Source organism: Haplochromis burtoni, unplaced genomic scaffold, assembly GCF_018398535.1.
Source record: "Haplochromis burtoni strain Fernald_Lab_line unplaced genomic scaffold, NCSU_Asbu1 Contig_28, whole genome shotgun sequence".
NCBI classification, from domain to species: Eukaryota; Metazoa; Chordata; class Actinopteri; order Cichliformes; family Cichlidae; genus Haplochromis; species Haplochromis burtoni.
The window spans coordinates 2,360,535-2,376,542 of record NW_024582389.1 but is presented as its reverse complement, the minus strand read 5'-3'; the positions used below and the strand labels follow the sequence as shown (position 1 = coordinate 2,376,542).

General features: G+C 40.6%; 2 protein-coding genes across 4 annotated transcripts in view; one reads left to right on the top strand and one right to left on the bottom strand.

The window, feature by feature from the left end:
• Positions 1-1,763: 1,763 nt before the first annotated feature.
• Positions 1,764-8,031, top strand: gzf1 (GDNF-inducible zinc finger protein 1). Of its 2 annotated transcripts, XM_005917716.3 has the most exons (8): positions 1,764-2,289; positions 2,806-3,809; positions 3,948-4,131; positions 4,262-4,428; positions 4,878-4,972; positions 6,267-6,434; positions 6,555-6,712; positions 6,937-8,031. In XM_005917716.3, the coding sequence occupies exons 2-8, from the start codon at positions 2,821-2,823 to the stop codon at positions 7,657-7,659; spliced, it is 2,484 nt and encodes an 827-aa protein (XP_005917778.1). In that variant the 5' UTR covers positions 1,764-2,289; positions 2,806-2,820; the 3' UTR covers positions 7,660-8,031. The 2 variants fall into 2 exon arrangements, with proteins under 2 accessions (XP_005917778.1, XP_042075017.1); XM_042219083.1 differs by lacking the exon at positions 1,764-2,289 and having other exon boundaries at positions 2,319-3,809.
• Positions 8,032-8,574: 543 nt separating this feature from the next.
• napbb (N-ethylmaleimide-sensitive factor attachment protein, beta b) overlaps positions 8,575-16,008 on the bottom strand; it is a 19,301-nt gene continuing 11,867 nt past the window's right edge. The window contains exons 3-11 of one of the 2 annotated variants that reach the window (XM_042219084.1): positions 15,827-15,943; positions 14,526-14,572; positions 14,070-14,147; positions 13,888-13,943; positions 12,157-12,241; positions 11,955-12,059; positions 11,806-11,874; positions 11,677-11,727; positions 8,575-9,708 (exon numbers count right to left, since the gene is read on the bottom strand). In XM_042219084.1, the coding sequence (XP_042075018.1) occupies positions 9,607-9,708; positions 11,677-11,727; positions 11,806-11,874; positions 11,955-12,059; positions 12,157-12,241; positions 13,888-13,943; positions 14,070-14,147; positions 14,526-14,572; positions 15,827-15,943 (710 nt within the window). In that variant the 3' untranslated portion in view covers positions 8,575-9,606. The remainder of the gene's footprint in view (positions 9,709-11,676; positions 11,728-11,805; positions 11,875-11,954; positions 12,060-12,156; positions 12,242-13,887; positions 13,944-14,069; positions 14,148-14,525; positions 14,573-15,826; positions 15,944-16,008) is intronic. The other variant, XM_042219085.1, reaches the window with a different exon arrangement.

Below are 16,008 nucleotides of genomic sequence, written 5' to 3'. Positions count from 1 at the left end.
AGGTCCTGCAAGGACACAAACTGGCTTACCCTTCACAGCATCCAAATTAAAGTGTTTGTACAGTCCAGCACACAAGCCTAGCCCAAACATAACCATCACAATCCAACTCCCTGAATTCTACTGTTGTGTTTTTTCTTTCTTTTTTTTTTTTTACAGTGTGTGCGCACTCTGTAGCCTCAAATTAAATCTGCCTTGGCTCTCACTTTTGCTTTTTCACTCACACAGTGCACATTTTGTCGTGTTGTTTGTGCGCTGTGGAATGTCAGCACTGGTATTTTCAGTCGTGTGGAGGAGTCTGTCCATAGCAGAACAAACACAGCCCAAAAGTCGGCGCAGTGTTTTGTTTGCTGAGCCCATCACCTTTCAGCAGGCTTTTGCACGTCACCTTCTTCTCTTGCAACCTAATGTGGGAATTTAATTTGTTACTGGAAGAACCCCTGGCTACTAGGCATGCCATAGTCTAGCAACATCTGACACCTTGACTGAATAACACAAACTGCACTGGAGTAAAAAGTCAACCAGTATCAGCTGAAAGTAGATCAGATAGTCTTGTTCTTGCAATGACTGTTTGACCTTTTGTTATTTCAGCGATGCAGCATGTGTTCATCCTCTTGATTACAGATGTCAACCACTGATGACATGTAGAAACAGTTCATCTATTTTTCTACCCAGTCTTCATTCTGACAAAGCCTCCTGTCACATCATAAACCACAAATACTGAAGTGCCCTTCGTATTTACCCTTGACTATACCACAAACCAGAATCTGCTTAACTCTTTACTGTGCTACACAGGAACAATGATAGTGCGACTTAGACATAACCACCACGATTGCTTAAGCTATTCTTTTATCATTTTTGTAAAGCGGCTTCTATAAACAGAAAACATTTATATAGGTCTTCTAGGCTGACTGAAACCTTCATTTAGATAAGCCTTAAACAACAAATGTGCTCGCAAGCTCAAAGTGTAAAATGCGTATATGTCTTCTCATTATTTTCCACAAAGTAATCAGTTTCTCATTAAACTCTCCCCCGCCCATGCTAATACTTTACACAATATTAATATCTATGCAAATACCTTTAATTCCCATCAGCCTGCAGTTGCAGACTATCACAAATGCAGATGTTTTGTGTATTGTAAGGACCTGTTGTATGAAAACGACGATCTGTAGAATATAGTATATATGGTAGGAAAGCAACCAGAACCAGGTGAACACAGTGTTCCAGGTCAGAGCTAAAGCCTCCACAGCGCTGCACACAGAGAGCAGCATGAGTCACCGGAACAGAGAGATTGCTAGCTTGCAGAATTCATTAAGACAAATGTAATGGATTTCCTCTGGAAGGAAAAAAAAACCTTGGCAGCTGCAGAACAGCACCCCAGTGAATCCTCAAGTAGGTTTCCATACACCTTTGGAATGGCAGCATTTTGCAACCCTGCAGATGATATATGTTTGGTCTGACTGTAAATGAATTAGCTTAAGTCCTTCAGCATGCTGGCCTGTTTTACCTCGGTACTGGTATTCCCTCTGCAGCACTAAACTATTACACTATATACAGTCCATGATATTATACAGGGAAATTATTTGACATCATAGAAGGCTGCCACGTGATACTAGCGACCAGAAAGCAAGCTACATTATAAATTACAGGCACTCCTGAAAACTGTCCAGCCCTAAAAGACTGCAGACTGTACATAATGCATAAACACAAAGTGCTTTTTAACCCAACACAAGCGGTGTATGGCGCGTTGCTGTCCTACTGTGCCATGCTGCCACCATGTGGGTGCTAGGAGTAATGTTTTCATAAGCATTATCTTCTATCGCGATTAAGAGTTACGGTAACACGGGGACTTGGCTGTCATTGTTCTGTAAGCAGTTTATTTCACACAAAATAAAGGCAGTTGCAGTAGCATGAAGACTGCAGTATCCTATTGATTAAGCAAATGGACAGTATTTTGGCGCAAAGGTAAACCGATATAAAGTGCTATCTAGCTAAATTAGCACAACAGTAGTCACGGGTGAACAAACGTTCGAACACCGTCTAGTTTTAGATAAGGTCCTGCGCTTATAGTCAATAACCCGACACAAAACGACCCAGAAACAGCAGCTGTACTCAGCAAATCACGATTTTAAACGCGACTGCAAAATAAAGACTGATCCCAAAGCAGTCTAAACGGCACCGGATGTCGGCAAAGTAAAGAGACAAGTGCCGTTTTCGTGAGTGACTTGTTCCAGGAAGTGCTCTCCGCCGAGTAGAGCATTTCTGAAGGGCTGCCATTTTACCGAGTTTACGGTAAGAAAACTTGCTTCGTTTCGCTGTGTATATTGCTGGCTGCTACACTGCGTGCAGCGTGTCGTGCTACGATGTTGTGTTACCAAAGAAACACACATTAGTTACATACGAAGTGCTAATTTTTTTTGTAGCTAACCTAGCTTGTTTGCCACAGTGCATGTGACGCTGCTGTTAGCATTTGCTGTCAGTGAGTGGTATCGAGACAAAACCACAAACGTGTTACATTTAAATCACTTTAAGTAATTATATGTAAGTTTTTCTGACATCGGGGTCATTTTAAGGAACTCGCTGAGCATTTACTGCCCTCTAGTTAATTATTAACTGCCAATTCCCTATTATTGTGTTCATCTCATTTCCTAATAGACTAAATGTCACTTTAACTGCTGTAAAGTTAGCCTCTTCTAACGATGGCTCAAGCTAATGTAGATTTAAGCCGGTATAGTCTTTTCATAGCACATACACAAATGTCAGTGCTGAGTAACAAACCCAGCCAATTACAGCTCATGTTTTTCTCAGGTGCCCGAGTGAACGATGGGGAGCAAAGCGGTCCAGCTTACCTCAGGCTCGCATCATGAGCACATTCTGGCTTCTCTGCATGACCTGAGGCTGCAAGGTCAGCTGAGTGACGTCACCGTGCAGGTGGACTATGAGGGAGATGTGGAGGAGTTTCATGCCCACCAGGTGATGCTTGCTGCATCCAGTGGCTATTTCAAGAAAATTCTGCTGTCTCCGGACGCATCTCGTGATAAACTGTCTCTCTCAAATATGCACTCGGAGGATTTCTCTGCATTTCTGGAATTTGTGTACACCGGTAAAGTTGAAGTTGCCAGAGACAAGATAGGTAGTGTTCAAGCAGCGGCAGAGTTTTTGGACTGTGATGATCTGCTGAAGGTTTGCGGCGAAGCCATAAGCGCAGAAATGATACAAAAGCCCACAAAGAAAAGCTCAAAAGTTGTGGCTCCAGATGATGTGCATGGTGCTCAAAAAGAAGAAAAGGCAAACGGGAAGAGGCATCGTAGAAGCTTGCTGGTTAAGCGGCAGCTGTCTCCACATAGGCTGGTGACAGAAGTCACTTCAAAAAGATTCAAGGCAAAGAAAACAGTGAGGGATGAAAAAAGGCGGGGAAGAAAGCTACAGGTAAAACCATCTGGCAGTAAGGTGCAACAGAGAGGCATTTGTACTAAAATAGTGCCTTTAAACATCAAAAATCAAACTATTGATAGAGATGGAGAGGAGGATGGGAGCAGGACTGAAGATAAAGCTGAGCCAGAGAAAGAAAAAGCCAAAGAAGATGAGTGTTCACTGGGAGACCCTGCCTCTGATGGGGATGACTGGGAATGTGAGGACGATGCGCAGAGTAAGGATTCTGAAGACCCGTTGTTTTTACCACCCGGAGAGGAGGAGGAGGATGAGGAGGAACAATCCAAGCAGACTTTAAAACAATCATCCAAGGCCCAGTTCCAGTGCAACAAGTGCCAGCGGACTTTCCACTATGAGAAGAGCTACTTAAAGCATATCAGGTAACATGATAATAATGCTTTAGCTCTAATATAGCTGGAATTATGTACTGCAACGTACAGTACAGTATGTGCATTATATCATAATGTACATGGTATATATTTTTAAATAATGCTGCAACTTGTTGGTGTCTTGGTGAGTACGTACCATGGCGTGAAAGCAGATGTGGTTTATCGCTGTGAGACCTGCTCGCAGACCTTTGCAAACCGCAGCAATCTGAAGATCCACGAAAAGCACGTTCACAGTAACGAGAGGCTCTTTGTCTGCGAATCCTGCAACAAGACCTTTAAGCGAAAGAAGGATGTCGTCCGCCATCAAAGACAGGTGAGGACCGGTAGAATTTCTAACAGCCATATTAATGTTATTTTAATGATAAAAAGTATTAAATGTGTAATAGTCCAATTTCTGTGAGAGTCACATTTTTTTATGTGGAGTTTCTGTCGCGGCTGCTTAGGTGCATGAACGCAATCTGCGACACATCTGTCCTGACTGCGGGAAATCACTCAGCTCCAAAACTGCCCTGTTGTTGCACGAGAGGACACACACAGGCACAAAACCCTATGAGTGTACTGACTGCAGGGCCAGATTTACCCAGAACTCTGCCCTCAAGATGCACCGCAGGTACGGAGATGGTTAAATAAAGCCTCGGGGTAGGGGTGGGCCTGCAAAAGCAAGAAATTGACCGAAAGCTTTTCTTATCTTTATCTTATTAAGGGGGTCATTTGAGTTATTCTCTTTATAGTGAATCCTTTGATATTAGCATCCCGCCACTTAGTCATGAAATGCATCACCTTCAGCCTTCCTGGAGAACAGTATGCTAAATTAATAGCTCAGACCAGGCATCTTTATATATAGACTACTTTCACCAGAAACAGCTGGAATATCAGGCTGAAGGTGCTGCCATCAATTGGAGATCAGGCACGAGAGCCTCCTATGTTACTTTACCGTCAAAGAACAACTGGACTGTTTTTTTAATGGCAGTTCTGTGTGTTTGGTGCATCCTACATGTTTATGTAGTGTATGTGTAAGCAGATGATGAGGTTTAAACCTGTGTGTTTACACATGTGTAGGACTCACACAGGAGAGAAGCCATTTGCATGTGATGAGTGTGATGCACGGTTCACTCAGAAGCACATGCTGGCCTACCATAAGAGATCGCACACAGGTAAAATCATAATTGAACATTAATAACTAATCAGATTTGAGCATTGTCATCAAGAGCATGTTTCATCTTGTCATTTCTTTACATTTCTGTGCTTTGGTCATTTTTGGCATTACAGACCTGTGCGAAGAAAAGAAAAAGAAAGTTTTCACATGACTTTATGCAGTATGTTAAAAACTAAATACACCCCATGATTGAGTAGCTTGTAAGCCATCTTTAGCGGCAATACCTTGAAGGAATTGAGCTCTGCGTGGCTTTATCTGTCTTTCATTGTGTTGTGGAGGAATTTTGGCCCTCTCTTCTTTGCAGTGTTGTTTCAGTTCATTGAAATTTGCTGGCATTTATTTATGCACAGCTCTCGTACACTCCTACCACAGCATTTGCGTCAGGTTGAGGTCTGGACTTGGGGCCATTGCAGCAACTTGATTCTTTTAATTTAAAGTCATTCTGTTGGAGATTTGCTGCTGTGCCTGGCATCGTTATCCTGTCCTGCACGACCCATTTTCAGCCAGCTGTTATCTGTCAGACAGATGGCCTCACATTTGACTCTAGAATACTTTGGCATACAGAGGAGGTCAACTCAATGACTGCAAGTTGTCAAGGTCCTGTGATTGCAAAACATCACTCCTCCACCATCGTGCTGGAAAGTCAGTATTGTTTGTTTGTTTTTTGCCAAATGTGCCACTGTGCATTATGGCCAAATATCTCAATTTGTCACCTGGTCTGTCCAAAGGAAATTGTCCCAAAAGTCTCGTGGTTTGGTAAGATCCAACTTTCCAAACCTAAGTTGTGCTGTCCTGTTCTTTTTTTTTTTCCTCGTAGTGCCCAATAAACTTTAAAATTTAACATCCTGGGTTTTTTGCATTGCATCTGAGCATTGCACGATTTGAGTTTGAGTTCAGTTTGTTTGCACATCCAGACCAGCAAACTACCAAAACATCTGCTTTTATAGAGGTGCTCACGCTTGCGGATGCTCAGCGAATTAAGTACATTTGATTAGCAGCACCTTGCATTAGCATTAATGGCTGTTTTCTGATTCATGAAGTGTTAGGTTTTTAAAAAATACCCTCATTAAAATATCTTGAAACAGCTAATCACCTGAGGATGCTTCGTGGGGATGTGTTACAGTTTTTATCCTCTGCGCCTATAGTTTCTCCCTTAAAGCTCATTGGAGATTATTTTTTTGGTCTATCTCCACAAACAGTATTTCTTAAAGAAAAAGTCCTGAAGTGTGAGCACACTAAAAACAAAACTATCTACACATACAAGACCATAACTTTTTGTTCTCTCGTGTTAGGAGAGAAGCCATTCATGTGCGAAGCCTGTGGGAAAAGCTTTGCATCTAAAGAATACCTGAGACACCACTCAAATATCCACACAGGCTCCAGACCATATAAGTGTGAAACTTGCGGTAGAGGCTTCGCTCAGAGGAACTCTCTCCACCAGCATTTAAAAATACATACAGGTGAAATGTAGATGTCGTTTTTCATTTAATAGTTATATTACATTGAATTTATAGGTGATTTTTCATTAATCTCTTCCTCAATATTTTTTGATATTTTCTTGTTTCTTTGGTGGTTGTCAGGCGAGCGTCCGTACAGCTGTAAAGACTGTGACAAACAGTTCACTCAGCTCAACGCACTGCAGAGGCATCAGCGTATTCACACAGGAGAGAAGCCCTACATGTGCGGACTCTGCAAACGCACATTTACAGACAAGTCCACCCTACGCAGGCACACTACGGTGAGCAATACTTCTTAGAAAAAGTCGTTTCACCTACACGGGTACAGAGTTTGTTTAACTTGTATTGTGGCAGGAGCTGAAGTTCCCGTATTTAGAAAAAAAGACACATAAGCTGATGATTTTTGGATTTTTTTGTATAGTGATTGTAGATCTTAAAAAACAGAAAAAAGAAAGAAGCCTGCACTGACTGCTGCAGAAATAACATCGGATTCTTTAACCTTCAGATTCATGACTCAGATGCTCCGTGGAAGACCTACTTGGTGGTGCTGGAGGGAAACGTGGAGGAAAAGAAGCCCAGATCTCCTACTAAGATAAAGACAGAAGAAGCAGGACCAGGAGATCATAAGAGCACGCCCAGGAAGAGTGCTACAACTGCTGCTGGCGATGCTCCTGATGCTGGTGGTAAAACCCACACCGACTCCATTGTGATTCCATCTGAGCCAGTCAGTGTTCCTGCTGAGTGGCTGACCAGTCACGGAGCCATCGCTCTGGTCAGCCACAGCACTATCGGCGGGATCACCGTTATCCACACGGATGTCACACCAGGGACTCAGATCCAGCCCATCGTAGCCACTGACAATACAGGGACCAGTGTCATTTCTTTAGATGGGTCAGCCATCCCTGTTCCCTTCCCTTTACCAGTGTCCATGGCTCACTCTGTCCCCTTGTCCTCTGAAGCGCCCTCTACTTCTCTGTCTGTATCCACTCTCTCAGTTCCAGTTTCTGAGGGGTTTTTAGCATCAGTCTCACAGATCCCAGGAGTTTCGACATCATCTGTGCTGGAAGCTGCAGCTTCGCAAACTATTTTGGCTCCAGTTTCAGACTCTAAAGCCGCTTCAGATACTGAACCTCCGGACCCCAACATTCAGACTGTGGTTATTGGTGAGAATGATTGTGGGAGAAAACAGCCAGTATCCAAAGTGAAGAACAAGAAAGGACTAAACTGAGACCTCAAAATAAGATGTGTGTAGGGGGTGAATGTAAATAGCTTATTTTACTGGCTTTGGGGAGTTTTTAAGCCGTCTCAAATCAAATCATGCTACCTTATGTGTATTCTTTGAGTTTTTCACTATTATAATTATCTGAGTTCTGGTGTTTCAGGAATAGCGTTAGCACTTTTTGTTTGGCATTTCAATATCACACTGTTACAGAGGTGAAGCTAAAGTTTAATCTGACACAAACCCCAGTGAATACAAATGAAGTGAAGATTGTAATCAATTACACATGTTCAAAAGCATGGTTTAGAATATTTTACAACACTTTTGTATTAATTACAGAGAAACGCTCTGCATATAAAATACTGCAGCTGTGAAACAGCAGCAACGAACTTTTGATCATTTAATCTAACTGTGAACAAAATTGCTTAAGTCCTTCAAAATCCTGGCACTTGTCTCTGTTTGAAATTGTCCCTCAGCCTCCTAGTACGCACAGCTAAGGCATCAATTTCAAAAATATGTCACCTTCTTGTTTCGCATTCACAAAATTTTCAGAAAACTTAACCTCTGACCCTGAGGTCACTGAGAATAAAACCAGTCTGAGATTTTATTAGATACACTTTTGGTGTTATTTTGAAAATCCTACGTTGCCTTGATCTCGCGTTATCGCATTCAAAGTGCGGTGTCCACTTGCCTGCCTGACGACATCAACCTTTTACAACAGAGGGGTAAAAAACTATTTAACAGAAAACCTTGGATAAGAAAAACTACAGTTTAAGCTTTTTTTTTTTAAATAGAAAACAAAATGCTATCATTTACATGTAAAACTTTGTCATGATGACACACACATGACAGATGAGGCCAGAGTACAAATAATATTCAAGATAAGCTAACCTGCTTGAGGTAACACCAAAGGCAACAACAGTATGGGATATAATGCCTTTATTAATTTCCATTTGCACAAGCATACTGATCAAATCCACAGCCCACTGTTATCCCAACTGGAAGAAGCTGGGTACACGGGGCAACTGACCCTTTAGTAAACACTTTGGTCTGGCTAACAATAGTGAAAGTACACAACACTGAACTATACACAATGACATGCTTAGCGACTGGCCATTTGCAAGGTTTACAGTGCAGTAGTAAACCTTCTATGATACGTTTACAGCACATAATGAGTGACTAATGATGCTCATCAGCACAGGATTACAGCCCTGGGTATAAGAAGTAAGGAGATCTGTGTCAGTGCTTTTCATTCAACAGTACAAACTCTAAATCGCAGCTTCAAACATTCAAAGTATCATTAAGTTGACAAATCCTAACGTAATCATAAACAGCAGTAATAAAATTACCTATAAATGTATAACAGTCTACACTTAGTGCATATCATTACCCTCCCTGTGGTGATAAAATGGAAGCTAAATAAGAGTTTGTGGATGTAATAAATGAATTTTGCTTTAAGATCTTTCTGTTTCCATCTCAACAACACAAGCTAAGATAATGGTACATTCTTTAGATTCATACAAATCATGAGAAACATTACATAATCTGTTTAAATATACAATAAACTAGATTTAAAAAAAAGAAAGAAAGAAGCTGCATCTGACTAGTAAACAATAACTGTACAAAACATGCAATATTTCTTATCAGTACTAACTTCAAAACAGAATACACTGCTCTGAAATCCCCCAGGACAGATTTCAAGAGAAAAATGTATGCAGCAATCCTCTAGACAGAGGTGAGGGCGAGAGGATTTACATTCTGACCAGATTCAGACACGCTGAAACAAAGACAGTGCTCTGAAAGAACAGCAAGTGAGCAGTGAAATATTGAAAAATCATCAGTGGACACTCCTATATACACAGTGAGGGGAGTGTAAGGGTGTGTGTTGGTTTGTGTGTTTGAAAGCATGCGTGATAAACTTTCCCTCCGTGCTGCGTTTCTACCCCGAGGTGTCTTTCATTTCAGATCCCCTTCATCGCCCTGGATGGTCTTTTTGATGCGCAGCAGGAGGGTTGTGTGCCACTGGTCCAGACGTGAGATTGAGTCAAACTCCTTTACCTGCATCAGGCAGACAAGGGCACACACAATAAGTGTTTCCTGCTTCAAATTAGGATTCCAACTAGAATGCTTTGCATCACCAGCACTCTATCAAAAGTGGTGCATTTTCACAAACAAGATCCTTTTTAGATGGTCCTTTATGTAAAAGGCTGTACTCCAAAAATAACCATGGTGCCTACCTATTGGTTTGTGGATGCCTGTTTTGAAGCCTTGCCTGACCATATTTGTACAACTACAAACTATCCCAGAGAAGTAAAGCGAGTGTGTAAGTTCATCTCTAAATGTTTTAAAGCATTCCCACGTTAAGCTTAACAACCGATATATGGAGCGACTGCCTCTTCTTCTCCCCCCCCTCCCTCTCCTGCTGCTACTTCAATCATGAAACTGATCAATGATCAGCCGATCGGCTTTTCTGTCACGAGTCCGTCTCTCTTGTTTGTTTATCGCCCACTTTGCTCCAGAAAAAGGAAACCAGCGGATAAACAACAGCAGCACGTTTAAGCTTGATAAGCTGTTGTTAGAATGTATTTAATATTACTTTCTACACCAGGATCCTTTTCTACGTAGCTGACGGCTGGTAACTGTGCAGGGGCGGGTCTAGCAAAGTTTTGCCAGGGGGGCAGGTAGGGCATTAACAGGGAAAATTCTGTTGAAGAAAAATGTTGAATCTTTTTAATTATTGTAGAAAAATAATTGATTTCTGTGCATTTGTTTTACACATATATCAAATTAAAGTTGATTACATCGATTAAGCATCATGAGGCGGAGGGTGGGGGGTGATTCCCCATATTTTTTTGTTGGCAATCCCATTAGTTAGGTTGTTTAATATTTCCGCCAAGTACTCTTTAAAATACCAGAATAGAGAGGATGGTGCAGGTTTAAGTTTATTAGACTGATCAGTATTGCTGAACTATGAAATATTTTGGGTGCAGTGTATTTTTTGCATTAAGGTATAATAGAATAGCTTTAGTGTTTTATTTTTTAAAACTTGAGTATGAACTTATACAAAATGCAGCAAAATATAAAAAAAAAAAACAGTTTTATTGATTCTAAAATACACTATATCAGATTCATATCGGTATCGGCAGATATCCAAATTTATCGGTATCGGACATTAAAAAGTGGTATCGTGCCATCTCTAGTAAAGACCCTACAATAAAACAGAGAAACCCCCAACAACCAAATGACCCCACTTGAGCAAGCACTTGGCGACAGCGGGAAGGAAAAACTCCCTTTAAACAGGAAGAAGTTAGCAAACTATAACCACAGAATGTATGGATATGCTACACAAACACAGCTACATGCTAAGTAGTGCTTAGTAACTAACTACTAGGATATCACTTATATAAACTGCACAACAAACTGTACATTGGTCAGACAGCTGCATGGTTGAAAAGTCAGCTCAGTGAGTTGAAGCCTGAAGCCCTTATAATTAAGCCTTAATATTAATTTACAGGGAAGGTTAAAAAAGATTCCTCTATACAGTTGTAAAAAGCGGTAAAATTAACCCAGGGACCAAAACAATTTTTATACCAGGCTGTAATTATGGTTATTCCTCCAGTACAGTCATGCGTTTTAATATGGGAGTCCGTGGGGACCGACTCATTTTTGGAACCAACCTCAAGTATCTATTTCAGGATTGGCTTAATTTTTCAGCCCCAAAGGTTTACACTTGGTTTATTCAAACTTCTGGCACGAGGACGCTTTTTGCTCTGTGACTCTGAGTTAATTTTAAACTGTCTTTTATGAGTTTAGCTGTTATGATTACCGGGCTGCAATATACACTACACTTTGCAACACATTCACATACAAAGTCCATGGAGAATTGCCGAGTTCCAGCCTTCAGCTTCCTTGAATAAAAATCTAACTAAACTACAAGTTGAAACAATCACAAGCTGACGCCTACACTCTCCAAACGCCTTATTAAAAAAGAAGAAGAAGAGAGTTTTCAGTGTATACAAGACTTACTGCCTCTGTGAAAGCATCGCTGTTCTGCTCCTCGTGAGCCTCAAGGAGTTTCTGTTAAAACAAAGAGATGTAGGTCACTCATAGAAACTGAATAGATTAAGGGAAGAAAGTAAGCTGCCATCCAGCTACCTTCAACAACTTGCATTCTCTGGAGTCGGAAAAAGCCGGGAACATCTCCTCATACTTCTCAACAGCGATCTACGGAGAGGCAAAGTTAAAATTCTTCCAGAATTCATCATCCCAGATCCTGAGAGTCACTCACGAAGGCGTAAACTCACCTTAGCGTTGAGCTCGTCAACGATGAAATGACAAAGAGCGGCTTTGAAGAAATACTCCTTGGCGCTGTATTTCAGCAGCGGGTTGTCCATCGTGTTGGCTCCAACCTGGATATAAATCCATATCATTCAACATTTATCAGAAATGTCAAAACTGAGTTAGGAGCCTCATGCACAAATACAAAGCAGAGCACTGTAGACACACCTGCTCGTAGATCTCGATAGCCTTCTGGTACTGCTCCAACTGAGCGCAGTAAGCTCCCACTTTCAGCAGACACTTGTTGGCGGAACTAAGGACAGTGTGTAAACAGCACACAGTGAATCTAATGCAACCTGTATAACCATGAGGGCTGTTTGAAACCAGTGTTGCACAGTTTTCAAAAAGCGCCATGCTAAATTAGTTTCGAATGCTGATTTATTAATAACGAGTGCGTCCAATGCCACAGTTTTGTGCAGTTCAGCCCACCTGGATAAGATTTGTTATTGGTTAGAGATTATTTAACAGCTGCTGATATTTTTAAACTAATACTATTCCTGCTTTAATGGCTATCCTCTTTCTACTTGTGTAATGGATTGGACTATTGAACAAAGACTTCAGTAAACAGCTATGTGAGTGATCAATGCTTAACGCCAGTCAGCCACAACATTACAATCACAGACCGATGGAGGTGAATAACACTTGATCTTGTTTTGCTTGAATGTTCATGCAAAAAACAAGTATCTTAACAATCTTACTGCACCAGCTGCTAATGTCAGCTAAAGGGGAAGAAAAATCTGCAGTTCCTCTAGTTCTCTATTTATTAGTATGTTGCTTTGCACTTATCAGAAGATATCTGTCTGTGTGTTGCACCTGCACAATGTTTAAATGGAGCTTGCTAACAAAGCTTGCTGGGACTAGCTGGTAACTTAGCACACCACCCTTTTTGTCCATAAAACTAACATAGCAGTGGCAAAAATGTAACAAACCCATAACCGATGGTCGAAGTCTCACAGCTATGTCCATTTTCTTATATAGAGTTGATGCTGCAATGCGTTCTGCAGCAACCAACATCCCTTTAGTGGCTCACGATAAAACAACCGACCCATCTTCTAAACCAGCGGTGTGACACGTGAAGCCCACGAGCCAGAAATGGTCTTGCAAAGACTCAAAAACTGGACATCTTTGGAAAATGTAAAGGAGGGCATAGATTTTAAACTTTTATCTGTACTTTCATAAATTTTACAGTGTTTCCTAATAATAAAGACCTCCCCATACCCATTCATACTACAGTAATAAAGTAACAGATAAGCAATTAAAAGACAAAATGTTTCCTTTTTTATAAGTTGAAAGAAATGAAAAACACAAATAAATAAAATATAGCTTTTTCTATTATTTTATACATTCATTTCTCACAATTGAAGCTCAAAGAGTCATGCTGACTGATTTCTTTCAATTACTACAGACACACTTCCTTATTGTGAAGAAAAACTGGGACATATTAGAGAGATTGCACTTCTTTTTCTTGCATTAAGATATTTCAAGGATTAAATGTGCAGTTAATGTACATACGATGTAAGATGAGTTTGAAATCCCTGTTCTAAACTCAGCTAGTTCTCAATCCAGCTGGACATCAATCCAAGAAGGATTTAACCCTCAACCTGTCAGCATCCCAGCACCAGACACTAGAGAACATCTCCAGAAGCTTGTGTCCATGCCCTGATGGGTTAGAGCTGTGCTGAAGTTGTGAGGTTACTTATTTAATATTGGGCTGGTGGTTTAATGTTGTGGCCGACTATTGTAGACCTTTACAACTTCGATGAGGGTGCACACATATATATCTCTGAAACCTGAAATTACTTTTTGCTTTAATTTCTGAACTCAGAGCTGAAAAAAAACCAAAAAACCAAAAAAAGACTGACAAAATCCAATATTTTACACTAGTAAAGGGGACAGTACCTGTTCGATTCTTCTCCTTTGTAGTAGTCTGCTGCTTGTTCATAATGTGCAATCGCCTTTACAGAAGACAAAGCAACAAAAAGCCCTTATATTTATATTTTCAATGTCCCTTGAAGAAAATTTGCACCATAATTAGTTTTAACAGTAGTTGGTAGTATAATCTGATTACATGACAACATTACCTTTTCAATATCAACTAGTTCAGACTCGTAGATCTCTGCAATACTGATGTGGTGTTTGGCTGCGATGGTAAATCTTCCCTGAAGGACAAAGAAAGGGAGGAAAAAAATCATTACACACTGGATCTATCCAGACAGATGCCTCTCAAGTCAATGAAAGGTTCCACTCTGAGTGCTGAGAGGGGAGGTTAAGTAGCAGCCTGTGGGGCTCCATCTACAAGACATTTAAAAATCACCCTCTTTAAAGGAACATGAAGAAAAACAACAAGAAAAGGGCAAATTGGAGAACAACATTCAATAAACACAACATGGGCAGTGGATATGTTGATACTGGCAGAGGTAGCCTGCTACAGCACAGATGTGTATGAGGGCCTTCGGTTATCCAGGTGATGGGACTTCTAGTACAGTCTTGGAAAAAATAAAATTACAAGTCACAATCAGACACTATAAAAATCTTACCATGTCTGTGTATATATCGATGGCAGCATTTAAACACTTGATTGCCTCTTTTAGCAGCATTAAGGGAAGAGGAGGGAACAGTTAGACATCATGTAAGCTTTCTCACACTTTCTCTTGCACAGCATCGTGTTGCACATCGGTATACACGGGTTGTTCTTTCAGCGGGGTGAAATGGTGTGAGTCATACAATTATCTAACACGCTTTTCATAAAAGAGATTTCTTACCTCTTACTTATAAAGGTAAAATATAAAAATACTGGTAAACACACCTGTGGTATCAGTTTTTAAATCCTATGTAACCTTGTTCTCGGGTTATCACATTCACAAGATTTTCAGAAAACCTGATCTCTGAACTTGACCTCGAGCTCAAGGTCACCGGGATTCAAACTTGTCCGGGGTTTTTAGGAGATGCAGCTATGGTATGAATTTGACGACAGTACCCCACATCAACAAAGAGAGTGACATCAGTCACAGGTAAATACCATGCAGCTCAAAGAAACAACCTTACACAACACTGCGAACAAGCTGCTTAACATGCCAACATCAAAGTCACAGCAGGCTGACAGTGAAACCTATGGAAGCTTTTGTTTCCACTACTGACAGAAGAAATTGCAGGCTATTTTCTCAAACCTTTGAGTTAGTAAGATTAAATTTCAAGTTAGCTCTGCCAATCAAGAAGCTCAGTGAATGACACCTTTTCCTTGTTACCTGGAAAACAATCAGAATCAGAATCAGAATCAGAATACTTTATTAATCCCTGGGGGAAATTATTTTTTGTTACAGTGCTCCATTTTCAAACCAACATTAAGACAAGACAGACAATACACTAACTAAGAATAGTAATGCCAGGCGATTCAGCTAGCAACACAAAAATTCATTTGTAATTCATGTGGCTTTCACGTAGTACCTTCAGAGCTTCCTTAATGACAGCGCCAACTTAAATATTTAAGTTATTTTCTCAAAAATTTGACTTATAACTCAAACGTTTGTGATACGTAACCTGAAATTATTTATTTCTTTGTGGAACGAAGCTTCCATAGAAACCTTGTAGCCTAAAGCTCAGTCTAATGCGTGATCAATAATCCATTCAAGAAAAAGATGATTTTGCTCATGTGAATGCAGCATTTTCAGTGAGAGAAATAGTTCATCACCCACTAAAAAAGCCATTGGGATGAGTGATTACTGAAAATGCTGCATCCAGATTAACAGAATCTGCTTTCTGGGCTCCACAATCAACATTTCATTCATTTATACAGTTGGAATATAAAGAGTATTACATGTGATTAGCAGCCTGGTCTTACCATTAGGGTCAGACTTCTTGTAAGCATTTCCAGCATCGATGAAACTGGTGGCACAGTCGTGTTTGTTCTGCAGCTGCATATGGAGACGTGCGGCCTTGCAAAATGCATTTCCAGCACCTGGAGACGAGGGAGATGCCAAACTGTTACACACACACACACATACTGCACACTTTGGATTTAGC